Consider the following 18841-nt stretch of genomic DNA (forward strand, 5'->3'; position numbering starts at 1 on the left):
CGCAAACATCCAAAAGAACCCTGACCACTTCTTCATGTGTTACCTCGACCATCCTGAAGACATGGTGTAAACTTCTTTCTATTCCCAACGACAATCTAAACCCCTGGAACAAAACTCCATCGCACAGTTTTCGCAAGTGTTGCACTGAATTCGATCCTGTTGGCTTCTCAAAAGCTGATCCAAACTCTTGGGTCTCCGCCCGAGATCCTCCAATAAATTCTCCTGACCTGAGCCTCTCTCATTGAGATACTCCTAGTCAATCTTCCGTCCACAACTCTAGGATCCATATCATTCAGGGTCTCGCACCCAGACACACTCACCAGCTCAATCGTCAATGGTTGAAGTGCAGTAGCTGGAGCAACCTCTACTCTAAACCGGCTACAAGCTATTCCCAAGACATAGTTTCAAATCCCAAAGCACAATAAATCACACCATCAACCCTTGTCGCCTGATACAAGAGATCCAAAGTGAACTCGAAATCCTGGCAGTCCTTCTATTAACTGGCTCACCACCGGAGTTGGGACCAAACCCTGGTCCTACCCACGTGTACCCATCCTCATTCTACAAAGCAGCTATTCCCACGATCAAGGCATAACCAAGAATTCTCCTTCCCGTAAGCTTCTCAGATTCTCGAAGACTCTCACTGATTCGAGTATGGATCCTATGCTTTCAGTAGTACGGGCCCAATACTACCTCCCATACCTACCCATAATTTCCTCAGTAATCCTCCTGAATCCTCTAAGTCACTTACTCCACTGATATACTAAATGTTTGCTAAACAGCAAGACGATCTCTACCGTAGCATCTCCTAGGTTCCCAACTTCACCGAACCGCCCCACTAAGCTCACTAGAGTGTATCCTAGGCATTCCTAGGTTCCCAACCTCACCCTGCCCTCAGCTGCTGAAAGATTCCCACTAATGTCAACTAGCTACCTCATGAATATAGCCACATATAGCAGAGATCAGATAATCCTTCAAGTAAAAGTCTCATCCCTAGAACGGTTGGACTCATATGAGAGCTGCACAATAGGGTCAAGTCCATCACTTTGAGATTATCCATTATGTGCTACATGTGACTTAGCATATTCACTTAATAGCTAACTCGCATTAATAGGAGTCCTACAAAGCACAAAGCAAGAAGCATTCAGGTAATCGATAAATCTAACCAGTATACACTAGACAAGTCAATCTATCCATCCGTACAATCTACAAGCAGGTAACACCTGTCACTAATATCATCCTAGGCTCTCCCTAGGGCACTCTCCAACTAGCAATGCTATCATCGGACATTCGGTCCACGTACCACAACCCATGCTCTCACATCCACTCTCATTGTCGACTGCATTATGCATGCAAATTGTACACAAAACAGGAAATGAGCCAAACCAATTATTATGAGGCTATAAAATCCTAACCTTATTATTTTTTTTTAAAACATACACTTAGCAGTTATCAATACCAAGAATCATTCTCATTCTAGCATGGCATCCAATATTCCAAGGCTACAAGCATCACATATCTGGCCAATCTATCGCTGACTACTCAGCACTAGCATGCAAGTCTACCATCTCATACAACATATAAAGGCATATCTCCTAGCCCTAACTAGCATGTGATACATAGATTCATAATCAAATCATAATAGATAACAAATGTGGATATTCTGGGGGAACTTACTTGAGCTCGGCTGATTGCATGCACCACACCCTTTCTTTTCTTAGAAAACTTTTTCTTGAAAACATTTTTCCTTTATAAACATTACAGATCCTCAGTTTGATTTCAGACACACCCGAAAATATGTCCGAATCCCTCAAACCAATGCTCTGAGACCAACTTGTAATGACCCAAAAATCAAAGGTAAAAATTTCATTTTTAATATAACTAAAACATTGATACCATTTAATTCAACATTCCAAATCATAGTTAAGTAAATCATTTATCAAAGTTTATCCCAAAATCATTCATTGCGGAAATCATAGGTGTGTGCACTGCAAGTAATCCGAGTTCTTTGTTTCCAAATTGATGATACCTTAAACCAAAACTGTAAACCGAAACACAAAGCTTAGTGGGTTCCCCAGAGCATACCCACATAGTCCACATAATCACATAATCCTTATTAGCTATAAAAGCTATGTAAACCACATAAGTCATGCATACAACATATAGAGATGTTGTGGAAACCCTCCATGGTCTTACTCTTTTTGCCATGGGAAACCCCACATGGTCTTAGCCCAATGTCATGGGAACCCCCACATAGTCTTAACTAAGGATACCATGGAAAACCTCCATGGTCTTAAACCCTAGTGCCTCGGAAACCCCTCGAGGTCTTTACCTTGAATGCTGTGGAAACCTTCCAAGGTCTTATACCTAAGTGCCCCGAAAATCCCCTGAGGTCTTCCATGCAAGTATCACTAAGACAACTAGCATACCACATATCACACAATCAACTAGCATACAACATATAACTAATTGTCATGGGAACCCCCACATGGTCTTCACATAAATACATAATGTATCGATAACACATTCTCAATAATCATCATAACTAAATAAATGGACCATCCTTGATGCCTTAGACCCATTGGTATGGTAAGGAGGCTCACCTCGCACTACAGAAGCTTCCCGCATGAATTCCTTAGTTGTTGCCCTTCCAGCTTTCTGAGCTGTCACTACCATTCAATATACCCAATTAGCAATTTGGGTCCCATACCATAATCCGTAATCCATGCATGGGGTAAAATGATCATTCTACCCCTGGCCCAGTATGATCCAAAACTAAGGCCCAAACCTAAAATAAAATCGCAACACTATAATGTCCATAAAACCATCAATGGCCCAATTTTCCAAATTTGGCTCGGACCTTTCTAATGGACCTTATACTACAACCCAATATTCTCCTTAGTCAATAATCTTGACCCCAATTGGCTCACGAAGGTCCTCAACAACCTAATCCAAAAATTGGCCCAAACCAAGGCCCATAAATGTGAAGTCCATTTCTATATTGGGCCACAAGGCCCAATAGGCCCAACTATTCCAATATTGGCCCATGATACATTCAGACCCAACAAACCACAAATCCATGCCCAAAACCATTAGGGCCCAAAGGTCCGAAGTCCATTAAGGCCCAAGTCCTCCTGAGACCGTACGCCTAGCGTACCTCTTCTATACGCTTAGCGTACTAGGCAAATGGATTCTACGCACAATGTAGTACATTGTATGCCCAACGTACAAACAACTCATGCCTAAAATTCATTAAGTTCTTAATGCTTGATCCCACCAGTCTAAATCATAGATCTAAGCTATAGTTAACGTCTAAACCCACAAAGTCGCTGACTTGGTGACTTTGCATGCCCCAAACTACAAAAATGGCATTCTACTTCCATAAAAGTGACCCTAACTCATGAATGAACCCATTAAGACCTTCAAGATGACAACTTTCTGCCTTAGGGACTCAAATAGCATCAAGGGTGGCAACCCCAAGTCTAAGAATCGAATTTGAAGCATAAAGCTTCATCCTTGGGAGCAAAAAGGAACCAAAACCCAAAAATGGTAGATCTAAGAGATGAATGATCAATTTCAAAGATTTATACCTTCATCAAGCTGAGAATGAGTCATAAAAGACAGATCCATAAGCTCCTCCTTGATTCCCATCCTTGCATCGAACTCCATCTTCTTGAAAATGGATCAAACACCCCAAAAATGAACTCCATAAGCTCAAAATGCCACCATGGATGATATATGAAGATTTCTAGGGTTTAAAGGGGTGGAGGCTGAAGATATTAGGGTTAGGTTATGAGATAAGGAGCTTAAATAGGGTCAAAGACCCTAAATTAGGGTTCTAATCTGACTGGAGTACGCCCGACGTACATATGGTACGCCGATCGTACTTCGGGGAACATTCGCGACCATCCTGGTCAGTATGCCCAACGTACTCCAAGGTACGACCAACATACTACCTTCTTTACTAGTACGTCCCGCGTACTCTTTGTGTACGCCCCGTGTATTTGGCTAAGCCTGAAAACCACGAAACTTCCAAAGGCCATAACTTCTTCGTTATAAGCCCGATTCCGATGATCCTTATATCCACGGAAAGGTGACGAGAAGCCCTATACTTCTAACAAATCAACCCTTTCTTAAGACCTTCCGAACAAAAATCCATTTTCTACAAAAGCCCGAACTGCCACTTTACCGAAATACCCCTAGGCTCCAAAACACGAACCAAACACCCGGATCACTTATAATACATCACCTGCACCCAAATGGGCCTAGATCTTACCTACCCAAAATCCAAAATCCTTATAATGACCGACCTTCGAGCCACAACCTCAGACTAGGAGTCAATTCGGAACAGAACGTTACAAATACAACATAATATTAAAATGGTAGTTTTATATTAAAAAAAGGGTTGCATAGTTGGGTTTAATGATTCAAATACCAAAATACATTTGAAACCTTGCAGTATGGACCAAAATCGGATGAAAAAGTTGCAAGAATGATCCCTATGGTCTGTCAAAAATTGCCACTTTGGTTCAAAAAGGTTTGGATTTGCACCACCGGTCCAAACTTTTAATTTTGTTGCAAGTTCGGTCCAATTTGTTTTGTATATTTTTAAAATGATGAAATTACCCCTTGATATTTTCATTATCATTTATTTATATTAGAATAACTAAAAAAAGAAAAAAAAACATATAATCACCCTCCCTTTGTTCATATTTTCTCAAAGTACATGAATGGTTCATATTATTTATATTATTTTATTTTATTTTTAAAAAGATACATAAACTATTACCATTTTTTGTTATAAAAGTAAAAAACAAAGTCTGTTGGTATTTTTAAAAAAAAAGTTTTATTTTGCAAGATTACCTTAAAATAAGGGAAAATGACATATATGCCCTATAAACTTTTTATGGTTAACTCTTTTAGTCACTTAACTTTTTAAGTGGCTTTATAAGGGAACAAACTTGTGGCTACCTGTCTTTTTAGTCTTCTTGACTTGTTATAACCGGTTTGAGTGCCACATATCCAAAAATTGGGCCCATTTCTTTACTGTTTATCATTTTCCTCTGTGTTAAATGGAAGAGTTTGAAAAAAGGCATTCGATCGAGAATGAAGAGGAACGCAACTAAAATTAGAAAAGTGGAAGCCTTTCGGTGCTTGGTTGACTCGACGAAGGTGAAACAGAAGCAGAAAAGTTTCAATCGATGGCTTGTTTGTGTGCGGCGGCCGGTGGAGTTGCAGGGGCGCCATAGATGTAATTTGTGTTTCGAAGCTTGGAATCTGTGTTTTGCCATCAAGATTCATTGTTTTAACATAACACATTGCATCATTTTAGCTGGGTGAAAGCAATAGAAGATCTGCAGGGAAGAATTCGTCTTTTTCTACTTTCACTATATCTCCACTCTTAGTTTCTTCCATTGGCTCGATTCAAAAACTCCACCACTACGATGAACTTTAACTTTTTCGATTATTTACTTCATGATCCTGAAGATAGATTAGAAATTTCGAAATTAAATAAGGTTTAACTTCCTATCAGATCTACCATTCAATCATGAAATATCTAAATTTCAAACTTGTGGACATACCTGTTGTTGTCTTTGCCAATATTTGATCCCTTCTTTCACCATTGTAGCACCAATGACGATAATAAGAGGAATAATCAGGTGAGTAAGGAGCTAATGGTGTAACAGCTAAGGTCCCAGTAACAAGAAAGTAGAAATTAGCGACAATGATTTTGGGAGAAATGTTATTGGGTGTGTACTTTGTTAACCTCACATAATTATCGGCGTAATCAGAACATGACAACATGATTTTGATGTTTACTAATGTGTATCAGGCAACATGGTTGAGGGATATCAGATGGGGAAGAAGATTAATAGTATTGAGATAAGAAATAATTGGTCAACAAACATCTGATGTGGCAAAGGGGTAACCGGGTAACCCCTTCATTTTGCCCAAAAGGACCTAATCGACACGACAAAGTGTAATTTGTTCCCTTAGAAAGCCACAAAATAAGTTAAGTGGCTAAATGGGTAAACCCTAGAAAGTTTAAAGGGCATATATGTCATTTTCCCTTAAAATAACAATGTATTCTACATTGCTATAATCGAAGTGAATGGTAAAGTGTCTATTTTTATGAAAAAAAAATATTTTAATAACTTATTAGTATGTCATATATACTCTTTGAGATTCAATCACTCAATGTAGTTTTGTAAGCCTTTATTTTGTGTTCCGGAAAAACAAACAATATCTTTGTCTATATCTTTGTCTATGTGTATGTGTCTGTATGTTTGTACGTATTTTCTATGTTTTTTTACCATTGAAGTCTATTTTATTATTTTGTAATTATTTTTTTATTTTCTTTTTGTGAATATAAAACAATAGTATTATCATATATGATTGTCTAGGTTTTTTTCAATCTATTACATGTATTTCATTACAACACACAACATAATGATTTTATCATTAATCTTACATTAAAGATCATTTTTTTATATTTAGAAACCATATTACATATTAATTAAAAATATCGATAATAAACTTACGAAAAAATAATCCAATGTTGTATTTAAAATCTACTTGCAAATTTATGATTGATTAATGATTATGACATTTATAGTTTTTATGTTATTTTATTTTGTCAACCATGTACTATACGAGTTATAACTATATATATATATATATATATATATATATATATATATATATATATATATATATATATATATATATAAACATTTTCCAATGGGTAATATTTTGTTTGGCTTATTTAGGCATAATATACAAAATTTTTAGAAGTTAGTTTTTGCTAGTCCAACATTTTCAGATATTTGAAGTTAATATCCGAATTTGTATCCGAAATTCTGCATACAAATACGGATATTATAACCTAGCTATCCGAATTTTTGGATATCCAATGTTTGGATATCTAGTTTTCAACACCCCTAACAGTTAGTACCTCCAATGGATTAAATATATGTTTTATCATTTTACTCTTATTATTATGAGATTTTCTAATATGTGCCCTAAGTGCACATATAAAAAAACATTAAATATAAAGAATATTATCATAATTAAATGTGATAAGTATTAAATATAAATAATATTCTTTATAATTAATGTATTTACATTTAGTTATGGTAATATAACACATTATTAATGTTTATCATATTTAATTATGGTAATATTTTTTATAATTAGTACTCCAAATAATACTTCTTATATGTGTACTTAGGGCATATATTAGAAAACTAGTTGTAAGATTCGTATAGTATAAGGGTTGATGAAAACAAAATGTTAAATAAGAACAATTAAATGGAAAGTTTATTTGAATTTGAAAATTATGAGAAAAAAACATGCAAAAAATAAATAAATTAAAATTATATATTTAGTTATCAGACTCATGTATTAAACAGATTAGTTATAACAAAATATTAAACACAAATGTTTAAATTGTAATTTTATTTGAAATTGAAATTGAAATTTAAAATTAATAGTCATTATGGTAGGTTTAATTTATGGAAACTAAATTAATGATATATTGAAAATAAAAAATTAATTAAATGACAAGTGGAAAATAATTATATCTTAAAATAATGACAAAATGACATGTGGTCAATTGAATAAGAGAAAGACATGCGGCAAAATCAATCTTATTTATTAGGATAGATCCATAAATATTTCTAGCGAAATATGATTTCAATTTATTCTTTTAATGTTTTTTTATTAGTTAAATTTAGTTTTTATTAACTATTTAATAGTTGTATGCTATTTTAAATGTTTTATTTAAGAAATTTATGGCACAAGAGGAATAAGATTGATATTTCACTTAAAAAAGTTTGAAGATGGAAAATGATAATACAAAAGAAAAATTATATATATATATATATATATATATATATATATATATATATATATATATATATATATATATATATATATATATATATATATATATATATATATATATATATAAAATGACGCTGATGTAAACAAAAAGGTTTTTAATATATATTTTTCTACCATCCCAAACAATTTAAAGCAAATGTATTATTTGTTTTGACGATTGAGGTAGGCCTATTTTAAGTATAATGTGACATATCTAATTAACAAAATAATCTATTAAGAATAATAAATATTTAAAATTATCCATACAAACATCACTTAATAATGTGATTAAATTAATCTTGATCTCTTGTGTAGGTCAACATTAAACTACTAGTATCATAAATTTCTAAAACCCATATTTTGAAATCACATGTGATCTAGCTTTTGAATCTTATGCACAATTTTTCAATCGAAAAAACTCAAATATCATCAACATAAATGCTTAATGCTCACCATTGAATGTCCGAGGACCCACCAAGCCTACCCATAATAGCATTCTTGAAACTTGTGGCCTCTTGTGCTTGTGAGCTTGATCTTTGCATTTTCACCCCAAAACTTACACTATTTCTTGACTCCATCATTTCATTAAGTGGCACCTTCTTCTTGACTCCAAATCCAAACTCTGGTCTTTGTTTCGGTGCACTATGAGACCTTAACTTAGCATTGAATGACTTAGTGTTAGCCATGTAACTCCGGTTACTCGATGACCCATCTGTGCATACACTCTTAGACGGAGAGACCGGTCTGTATCGAGTGGGCACCAAATGTGGGGCCCACTCGAACTCATGGCTCTGTGAACTAGGTATTGGTAAACGGACTGGGGATTGATGGCGATGTGGGGATGAGGCGGTTTGGGCATACATGTTATCTGAATAACCCGGTGTCCAAGCCCATGTGTTAGCCCTTCTAGATCTTGATTTGGGCCTCCCATACCCAGGGTCCATTTCAACAATTTTTGGGCTTTCATCATTTAAGGAAGATTCAAATGAAGCTGAAAATCTTCTGCTATGAATAGATGTGTGGTCACTTCTCGTCTCATCAAACCTCTCCTATTATGAAACAAATAATGATAAAATAAAATATTGAATTATATCTCATAAGTTAGAAATTTAGAAAAAGTTGGCGTGTGTTCATTATTACTAATTATTCGTACAATAATCTACTTTGGGTTAGACCAAATAAAATAATTTCTTCACATTTGACTAAATAAGATACAAAACGAGTTGACTAGCATGCTTGACTTATAAATTATAATCGCAATTAAATCAATGTTTTTACGGAAGTAGCAGAGAAAACATGAAAAAAACATTCTGTTTTTATGAAAATATACAATAAAATGAATATTCTTATTCTTATGAACCAAAGTTCTGTCTTTCACACATTATAATGAACATGATGATCAGTTTAAAGCTAAAAACAATATAGGAATCGATTAAAAAAGTACATTAATTCAAATATACAATGTTCATCTTTACCTATTCATAATTTAATGCCTAAAATATCAGTTAAAAAACAAAATTAAATCCGTCAATTTGAACTCATTTATAGTTTGTAACGATTGCCAAGCAAACAATTAGTAACCTTAGTAATGAATCATTATAACATGAAAAACTTATAATTGTAAAAGAATTGGAAATTAAGAAAAATGCTGTTTGTTTGCTTACTTTTGAATCTTGAAGTCTGTTCATGGCATGAAATTTCTGCGCACAAACGCTAGATTGCGCTCTCACCAAAGCCTCCATGCTGCGCAGTGTAGCAGCTGCTTGTTTTCTCACCATATATCCTCTCACTAATGCTTGAAGTTTCACTAATCCCTTTAATGCCCTCAATGCTTTTCTTGACTGTTTCAATTTTATTCATTAGATAAGACCCAATTTCGTAATTTAACACAAAAATATGACTAGCACCAAACTCCGGTATAAAGTAATGAAAGTTTTGTTTACCAAATATCCACGAAACAGCGATTGAATTTTGATGGCAGCTGAAACTTCCCGTCCACCACCGGCTAAAAGGCCCTGGCTAGTGAGCTTAACGACGGCAACGGCAGCTTGGGCGGCAGCAACGGCAGCGTCAGCGGCGGCGGCAGTGGCAGCAGCAACTGCAATTGCATGCTTATTCTGGTCTTCCTCCGACTGGGTGATGTAAATTTGTTTATCCGGCGGAGAAATGGTGGGGTCTCTACGTGAGCGGCCGACGCATGAACTATTGGTGTCTTTCCGGTCACCGGAGTCTTTTTGTTTTCTGGTTCCAAACAGCCCCTTCAACCACCGTGTTACTCTGCCCATTGTTCTTCCAGAATCTGAGAACATACAGTAGAGAGATCTATAAAAAAGGGTGAGGAGTGAGGACCAGTTGGAGTATGCAATTTAAAACGCACCAACTTAAAATATTTAAAAGATATTCAAGGGAGAGAGAAAATTTAGGCTTCATTTGTTGCATAAATATGTCACATCTATTGGTCGATTTTCCTCTCTTGCTTTTTTTTTCTTTAATTTTCATAATAAAATCAACAAGCCAAAAAGGTGCTAAAATGAACGTGTGCATGTGCTTTCATTGAATTTTCTTTTTAAAAAATGTCAATTTTTTCAAATATGTATATGAATTTTTTTTTATATCATAAAATATGTTTCTTTTGAATTTTTTCTCAATAATATATATATTTATATATATATATATATATATATATATATATATATATATATATATATATATATATATCGGATGATGACTTATTTTAAAGTGATGATACCTTAAAAAAAATTTAAAAATATTTTAAAAAAATACAAATCAAAATCCGAGCATAGATCTATGTCCGGGAGAAAAAATAAATAAATTTTTTTTCATATATATATATATATATATATATATATATATATATATATATATATATATATATATATATATATATATATATATATATATATATATATATATATATATATATATATATATATATATATATATATATATATATATATATATATAAATGGTAGCAGAATCTGATTCTAAAAGTGGTTTTTGCTTGGGGGAAAAGCAGGAAAAAAGAGAGAAAGTAAAAGGGTGATGTAGAGTGGCTCAAAAGTTTGAACAGTCCACTGATAATGCATTCATTTTAATCAAATAATTGATTTTTATTTCTACTAACTACATAAAAATAAAATTTTAAAATAAATAAATTAAGTTATAACTTAATGATCCCGTTATTTTGTTGTATTAATATTTCGTTTTAGAAAAACTTATTTATGTTTTTTGAGAAAAAAAATGCAACGATTTTTTTAGATGTACATTAATATTTAACTAAGAGCATGTTTGTTATGATTATAAGAATATAATTAAACAGTTAAAATATTTATTTAAGACTTAAAGAAAAACAAAAACTTTTTAAAGATATATTGAATGTCATTACACATTAGGAAAATATACAACACTTTGCCTATTAAATATTTTTTTTAAAGAATTTAGTTTTTATCATCAATAATTTAAATGTATTTTAAGACTTTAAATAATGTATTTTCAGAAATAGAAAAAATATATTGCAGGTAAGTATAACTTTAATAAATTTGTATTTCATATATCATAACTTTCAAACCAATCTTTAAATAGATATAATATAAGTTTTTAATTAGATAAAAGACATCATTGCCAAACGAAGATTACATATAATGAAAGACATTCCGGCTTCCGGTTTGAAAGTAATTCTTAACAAAAACAAAGTGTATGATGTCATTGTTTAATAGTAAGCTGTTGTTTGTTTTTTTAGAGACAAAATGTCTGTAGTCTGTAAACTATATCTACAGACATCTTTAGTAAATATGGACCAAACGTCTGAATTCTATAACAAGAAGACTGTTTTTTAACGTCTGCAGACTCTTAAAATAAATTGAAATTTAGACAAACCGGTTTTTCAAAACTTAAAAAAGTTTTTCAACATTAAAATTTAGATAATCTAGTTTTATAACATTGAAATATAATTTATATAACCACAATAACATTTTTATTTTTATTTTTTTTACAATGATTATACTATCTGTAACACTTGAAATTGATATGTGTCATATTTAACCATTCTTAATTAAAAACCTTGTATTTTGATCCTTAAGCTAGTACGCGGGACGTACTAGGTGGTACGCTCAGCGTACTAGCCCGTTGTGGTTGTGGAGCTCATCCACGTATACTGGCCGTACGTGGACTATGCATGGCGTACATGAGCATTTGGGAAACCCTAATTATAAGGCTTGCACTCTATATAAACCGTATGATAGCCTCATTTGGCCTTGTTTAACCAACCTCCACCCTTTGAAAACCCTAATTTGTCCATTTGTCTTGTGTGGTGCTCTTGTGCTCTTGTTTTGAAATTTGGTGGGTTTTGTGCATCTTGAGGTGGTAGAAGAAGAAGCTTGAAGACTCATCCTTTGGAGGGGATCTTAGAGATCCAACTTTAGCACCTTCATTTCGTGGCTTTTGAGGTATAAAGTTCAAAGCTTGTCAACTCATTTCATAGATCTATTCCTTGGCTTGTTTTTGGCTATTTTGGTCCCTTTTCGTTGGTTTTATGAGCTAAGGCTGTTTTAGAAGCTAAACCTTGTAGATCTAGAAGTTTTTGTTGGATAAGGTGTCTAAGTCCATAACTATTTTTGGTAAGTACTTGACCCGACCCGGCATGGTCCATTTGGGTTGCATGGCACCATGCAATTGGATAAACTAAATGAGAGAAATAACACATATGGTTATTAATATATTATAAGTTCTAATATATTAATAATATTATTTAATTAGTTTTGATCAAGAATTAATTAAGTGATCAAAAGATAACTAATTAGATATATGGGTAGATTAAGTAAATCTTCCATATCTTATATAGTGGACTAAGATGCTCCATGGATTATCAAGTTGGGTGGTTCCACCCATAAGATGCTCTATGGAGTTAACCCATGGATCAAGAAATGAAGAGTCATGGAACATTAGGGTTTACCTAATGTAACACACTATATAAGCAATGTAACTCTCCCCAAAATCAGCTACACTAAGAAACAAGAGGGCTTGGCCGATTTTGCATGTGTTAGAGTATTCTCTCAAGTTTATTCTTTGCATTTGGTGTTGTGTGAAGCATTTGAGGCATCACACTTGAGGTGCTAGGCTCACAAGGTTTCAAGGAACACTTTCAACAACAAGGTATGTAGTTCTATCTTTTATATAAAGAAAAGTGTACCCCATGTATGCTAGATAGGTTCATAACCTTGGAAAACAACTTTGCATGATTATTAGACAAACATAGATCCAAGGTTATTAGGGTTGCATGTACACTTAGGAAGTATTAGAATGCTCAAAACCCATCAGTGGTATCAGATCCTAGGCTTGCTTGTTTGATTTTTGTGCAAACTGCTTGAAAAAATCGAGTTTTCTGCTTTTTGCCCGTATGAACTCACCGAGTCCATGGGGGGACTCGACGAGTCCATGACCAAATGCAAGCTACTCATCGAGTCTGTTCATGCACTCGACGAATAGCGGCTGCAGTTTTCAGAATTTCGATTTTTGTTGCTGGAAATGGACTAGAAACATTACCCTAAACTGTTTTGGTACCTGAAAACTTGTTTTAGATGGTGTAATGTTCATGCTAATCCATTTACAATGACAATTATCAAAAAATACAAAGTTTTAAGTGTAATTTTTGATTCATTAAAGTGTTCATATTCATGTTCTTGATCTTATGATGTTTAGATGATCATAGGAATTGGTTTTAACCTATGTGGTAGATTAATTCATGATCATTATGTGTTTTAATGGAGTCCATAACTTGTCCTCAATTTATGGAAAACCAAAAGTCACTTTGTTTTTAAAACCATTAAAAGAACACATGGGTTATAAAAATGAAGAGTCTTCATTTTTAATACTCTAATTAACTCATAAGTTACAAGAAATGAAAAGTTTTGAAAGTTTACAAAACTTGCCCTCAAGTTTTGGAACAAGTAAAGTCTTCATTAAAACTTTAGTTCCAACCCTTAGAATTTTAAAAGTTAAAATTCAACTCTTATACTTATAATATTATAAGTTAATAATAATATATATGTATATAAGATCAAAGTCGTCTCACCGCTAGTACGCCTCATTCACGAAGCCAGTCTATATGGTGGGTATAAGGTTGCTGCCTATAAAATGGCAACTTAATGGGTGTCCACTCTCACCCACCGCTTGGTGGAGGTTCGTTAGCCGAACGGGTAGGACAAGGACTTATAAATTCTCATTAAAAGTATAATGATAATTATAAAGTAACTAAATGTTTTATTAAATTCTCAATCTTAGTTACTTTAGGAAAAATGTGAATAAGGTGCTAATCCATGAAATTACACTTTACACTTTGTCTAAATCGTTAGTGGAGCGTGTGTGGTTAACCGACACACTAACTTGAACTTAACAAGGTAGGTAAAGGGTGACTTAATGTTTATCATAGTATCGATGGAGCGTGTGTGGTTAACCGGCACATCGATTGAGGGGTAATACATTAAGGGTACCAAGTAATTTGCATGGTTACTTCACACCTCGTTTTGTGATCCTCGGCATCCCAGTCACAAAACTTGGAGGGCACACTCGAGATTGAAACATGCCTTTGAAAAGTTCATTGAATCTCAAAAGAATCTAGGAGTTTCTAAGAACCAAATTAAATATTTTTTAATATTTCGGCTTTGGTGGAAATTGGTGAATCGTCATTCACCTACCTTTCAAATATGTTATTACTTAGATTACGGCATACCTCTTCTAAGTATAATATATTGTGATTGGTTCCTAGCCTTAATACTACATTTGGGTGTTTTATTAAGGACTATCTCTATTTCTAAACTAAACTTTTCTTCTTTTCAGATGTCTGCAAACACTGCTGCTTCTGGCTCTAATCCTAATGGCTCCTTTTCTCTAATGAACTTGTTTGGGAAAGTCACTTTTGATGGATCCAACTTTAATGAATGGATCAGAAACATCCGGATGATTACCCGCTACGAGGACAAAGAATATGTCCTCGATAAGGAGCTTAAGGAGATTGATGAGACAGCTGCTACTCCTCAAGAGATCGCTGACTTTAGGGCACATGAAAGGGATGCCACCAAGGTGGCATGCATCATGATGGCCACTATGATAGCCGACCTCCAAAAGTCCTACGAGGACTTCTACCCTTTTGAAATGCTCCAAGATTTGATGGAAAGATACCATCAAAGTGCAAGACAAGAGAGGTATGAAATCATCTCCTCCATGATAACAACCCGAATGAAGGATGGTGAACCCATCACGGGCCACATGCAAAAAATGAAAAGATTTGTGGACCGTTTGCTGAAGCTTAATGTGAACTTCCCCGAGGAGCTTGCAATAGATATCATTTTGCACTCCTTACCTTCATGTTATGATCAATTCCGCATAACATACCACATGAATAAGGAAGAGGTCACTCTCATCAAACTTCAAGGACTCTTAAAGACCACGGAAAGCGGTCTTAAAGGTAAGGCGGTTGTTACTACTCCTACTCCTACCAACTCCGCCCCTGTCTTAGCAATCGGGAAAGGACGAGGGAAGAAGAGAAAGAGTTCTTCGAAGGGTACCAAGGCTAGGACCCTTGAAGGCTCTTCTTCAAGTGGAACCAAGAAAGGTTTCATCACTCCTTCTTCTGACCCAAAAGAAGCTGAATGCTTCTATTGCCATGAAAAGGCACATTGGAAGTGGAACTGCCCAAAGTACCAGCAAGATGTGAAGGATGGGAAAGTCAAACCCAACCATGCAGGTATTTACACTATCTTATCTAATAACTCACCCCATTCTAACTCATGGGTCCTTGATACCGGTTGTGGTATTCATATATGTTCTGATTTACAAGGACTAAGAAGAAGTGAGAATGTGGAGCAAGGAAGAATAAACTTGATCATGGGAAACAGAAAAGCTTCACCTGTCACCAAGATTGGAGTTTATACTTTATCGCTAAGTAGTGGGTTTAGTTTAGATTTGAATAAATGTTGTTATTCACCAGAAATGGCAAGAAACATTATTTCCTTTCATGCATTGTAAAAACTAGGTTTTACCTTTTCATTTGATAATGAAGTTGGTTCGATTAATGCTTTCTTTAATAATATTCTTTATTTTAAAGCATTACCTTGTGATGGTGTGTATGAAACTGTATATGTGGTTGATAACTTAGGAAATAATGTTTTGTGTATTGATTCTCTTAATAATAATAACTTGGATAAAGCATCATTATGACATTGTCGTCTTGGACATATAAACAAGAAACGCATAGGCCAACTCCAAAAGGATGGAGTCTTGGAGTCATTTGACCTAAAGTCAGATGATAGTTGTGAATCATGCTTACTTGGAAAAATGACAAAGTCACCCTTCAAAGGTTGTTGTGAGAGGGGTGAAGGTTTGTTGGACCTTGTACACACGGATGTGTATGGACCATTCAAACATGCCACAAGGGATGCTAATTGTAGCACCTGGTTCCTGGTATGTATTCTTGGTTATTAAATCTCCTTATATATTGCATTTTAACCTTGGACTCGGCGAGTTGAAGGACTAACTCGCCGAGTAGAGGCGGGACTAGATGCGGGATCTACTCTGTCTACTCGACGAGTAGGCTCGTGGGACTCGGCGAGTAGACCCTGTCTGGACTAAAACCCTAACCCGGGTGTTTGCACCCTATTTAAACGATCTAACCCAGCCTCCATTTCCCCTAGCACTCCCAGAGATCTGTAGAAGGAAACCCTAGCCCCCTTTGTGTCCTTGTGGGTGATTTTTTAGCATTGTGAAGGTGGTTTGGAGCTTGGGAGAAGAAGGAGAAGGTTGAAGAGTGCAAGAAGGGAAGAAGATCCGGAATCTACTCTGTGAAGGGCTTCTATTCAGGTAGAAAAGTTCCTACCTTGATCTTTAGTTCATTAAATCCCCTTTTTGTCCCTAAAAAGTGGTTTTAAGCCCTAAGAACCTAAATCTCTATGTGTTTATGGTTAATGCTCTGCAAGGACTTCGGATTTGGACCTTTTGGATATCCTAGTAGCATAAAGTCTCTGTGGTTGAGGTCCCTATTGAGTGTAGGACCTCTTAAAGAGCTTGGAATTGCATATTTGAGCTCATAGGGCCATGCATGCACGTAAAGTTTGCAACTTTATGTGGTAAACATGCCCTAGGACCATAGATCTGTGGTTTTGAAGCGTTGCATGTCTCAGATCTGGCCTACTCGGGAAATGGTTCGAGGGACTCGGCGAGTCCCAAAGTGGAACTCGGCGAGTTCTATGAAGATGGTCCTAGACTCGGCGAGTTGGATGAACAACTCGGCGAGTCCTATGAAGATTCCCTGGAGCTCGCCGAGTTGTTCTTCAAACTCGACGAGTCATATGAACTTTCACAGAGCAAGAGGGGTTTAAGCGTTGAAGGTTCAACCCTTCGTACCGGCACGTGGAATTAACCGTGTAACATAGTCCCAAAACCCCAAACCTTCATATGGGGTGTTCTTGTGTGGATTGGAAGCGAGTAGGGGATCCGCTCGAGGAAATCGACGAGTTGCTCGCAGACTCGGCGAGTCGGGACTCGAGTCGGCCCCATAGTCCCGAGTGGTGAGTCAAGGGTGACTCAGTGATTAGGGAGAGGGACTTGGCGAGTAGGACCGGATTAGTAAGGGAAGGACTCGGTGAGTTGCTCGCGGACTCGGCGAGTCCAGTCAACTGGAAGTTGACTTTGACTTGGATTTCGACTTGGTCAAGGGTAAAAGGGTCATTTTACCCTAAGTACATCTAGCAGTGTTTGACTGATCGTTTTGTGGGAATTATAGCCGGAGGACGTCCGGAGCAGCAGCAGCAGCAGTAGACAGTCAGTTCCCGATCAGATCAGCAGCTACTTTGAGGTGAGTTACCTTCCAGTAGCGGTGGGTCTACGGCTGCAATGTCGGCCCACCAGTAGGAGTTGTACGCTAGATGAATGTCTTTGTGCTATCATCTAGGTTTGCTGCTACACGATATGGTATATGCTAGCATGATATGTTATATGTGATAGAAGTAGAGTTCGGTTGTTAGGACCGAAGGGTAGTTCAGACACCCCTGATATGTCTGATAATTTGTTATGTTATGATATATGTGTAAGTAGCAGTAGAGGGTGAATTAGTCCCCGAGGATCGGTTGTCAGGACCGACGGGTAGTCAGCACCCTAGAATAGCTTGACACGGGTAGACAGCACCCCAAAATGGCTGCACGGGTAGACGGCACCCCAGAATGGCCGCACGGGTAGTCGGCACCCCAGAATGGTCGTACCGGGTAGTCAGGCACCCCAGAATAGCCTGACAGTATGTATGTTATGTATTTGTATGGTATGTGGTACGATGGGGGAACTCACTAAGCTTTGTGCTTATGTTTTTTAGTTGTTGTTTCAGGCACCTCTTCAGCTAGGGGAAAGGAGCCGGCGCGGTAGCGGCATATCACACACACTCTTGTTTTCCGCACTATGGATTTCTGGGATGTACTCTGAATTATTACCATGATATTACCGGTTTTCAGACATGGATTATTGTTATGAATGTTTTGTAATGATGTTTCTATGTATTAACCTAAATTAAAAATGAAATTTTTAACCGGTATTTTTGGGACGTTACAAGTTGGTATCGGAGCCCTGGTTTGAGGGATTCGGACACACCTTCGGGGGTGTCTGAACTCAAATCGAGGGATTAAAAGATTTTCCAAAAGAAAATGTTTTCTAAAAATTGAGAAAAGTGTTTAGAGAAAGAACGAAGTGTGTGATGTGCGCGACCGGCCGAGCTCAAGTAAGTATTCCCCAAAGTACCCATACAAGTTTATGTTACGTTTATCAGCTTCTGTAGAACAACATGCTAGAATAGTACTAAGGATCTAGGAGTGATGCCTTATGTGCCTGCCTTATGTGTTTCAGCCGTATGAGAATTTCATGCTAGTATTGAGTAGACAGAAAGTAGGATAGCCTGATT

General features: G+C 35.9%; 1 protein-coding gene across 1 annotated transcript; it reads right to left on the reverse strand.

Moving 5' to 3' along the window:
- Positions 1-8102: 8102 nt before the first annotated feature.
- LOC111918386 (protein IQ-domain 26) lies at positions 8103-10315 on the reverse strand. Its single transcript, XM_023914061.3, has 3 exons — positions 9828-10315; positions 9549-9725; positions 8103-8933 (listed from the first exon to the last, which is right to left on the reverse strand). Exons 1-3 carry the CDS (start codon positions 10191-10193, stop codon positions 8334-8336), a joined length of 1143 nt encoding a protein of 380 aa, XP_023769829.1. The 5' UTR covers positions 10194-10315; the 3' UTR covers positions 8103-8333.
- Positions 10316-18841: the final 8526 nt, after the last annotated feature.

The sequence above is a fragment of the Lactuca sativa genome, chromosome 8 (genome assembly GCF_002870075.4).
Source record: "Lactuca sativa cultivar Salinas chromosome 8, Lsat_Salinas_v11, whole genome shotgun sequence".
Lineage (NCBI taxonomy): Eukaryota > Viridiplantae > Streptophyta > Magnoliopsida > Asterales > Asteraceae > Lactuca > Lactuca sativa.

Coding starts and splice junctions, on each gene's coding strand:
- LOC111918386 (XM_023914061.3), bottom strand. CDS start 10,193: ATGTTCTCAGATTCTGGAAGAACAATGGGCAGAGTAACACGGTGGTTG. Junction 9,726..9,827: donor CGCTGTTTCGTGGATATTTG/GTAAACAAAACT, acceptor AAATTGAAACAG/TCAAGAAAAGCATTGAGGGC. Junction 8,934..9,548: donor ACAGACTTCAAGATTCAAAA/GTAAGCAAACAA, acceptor GTTTCATAATAG/GAGAGGTTTGATGAGACGAG.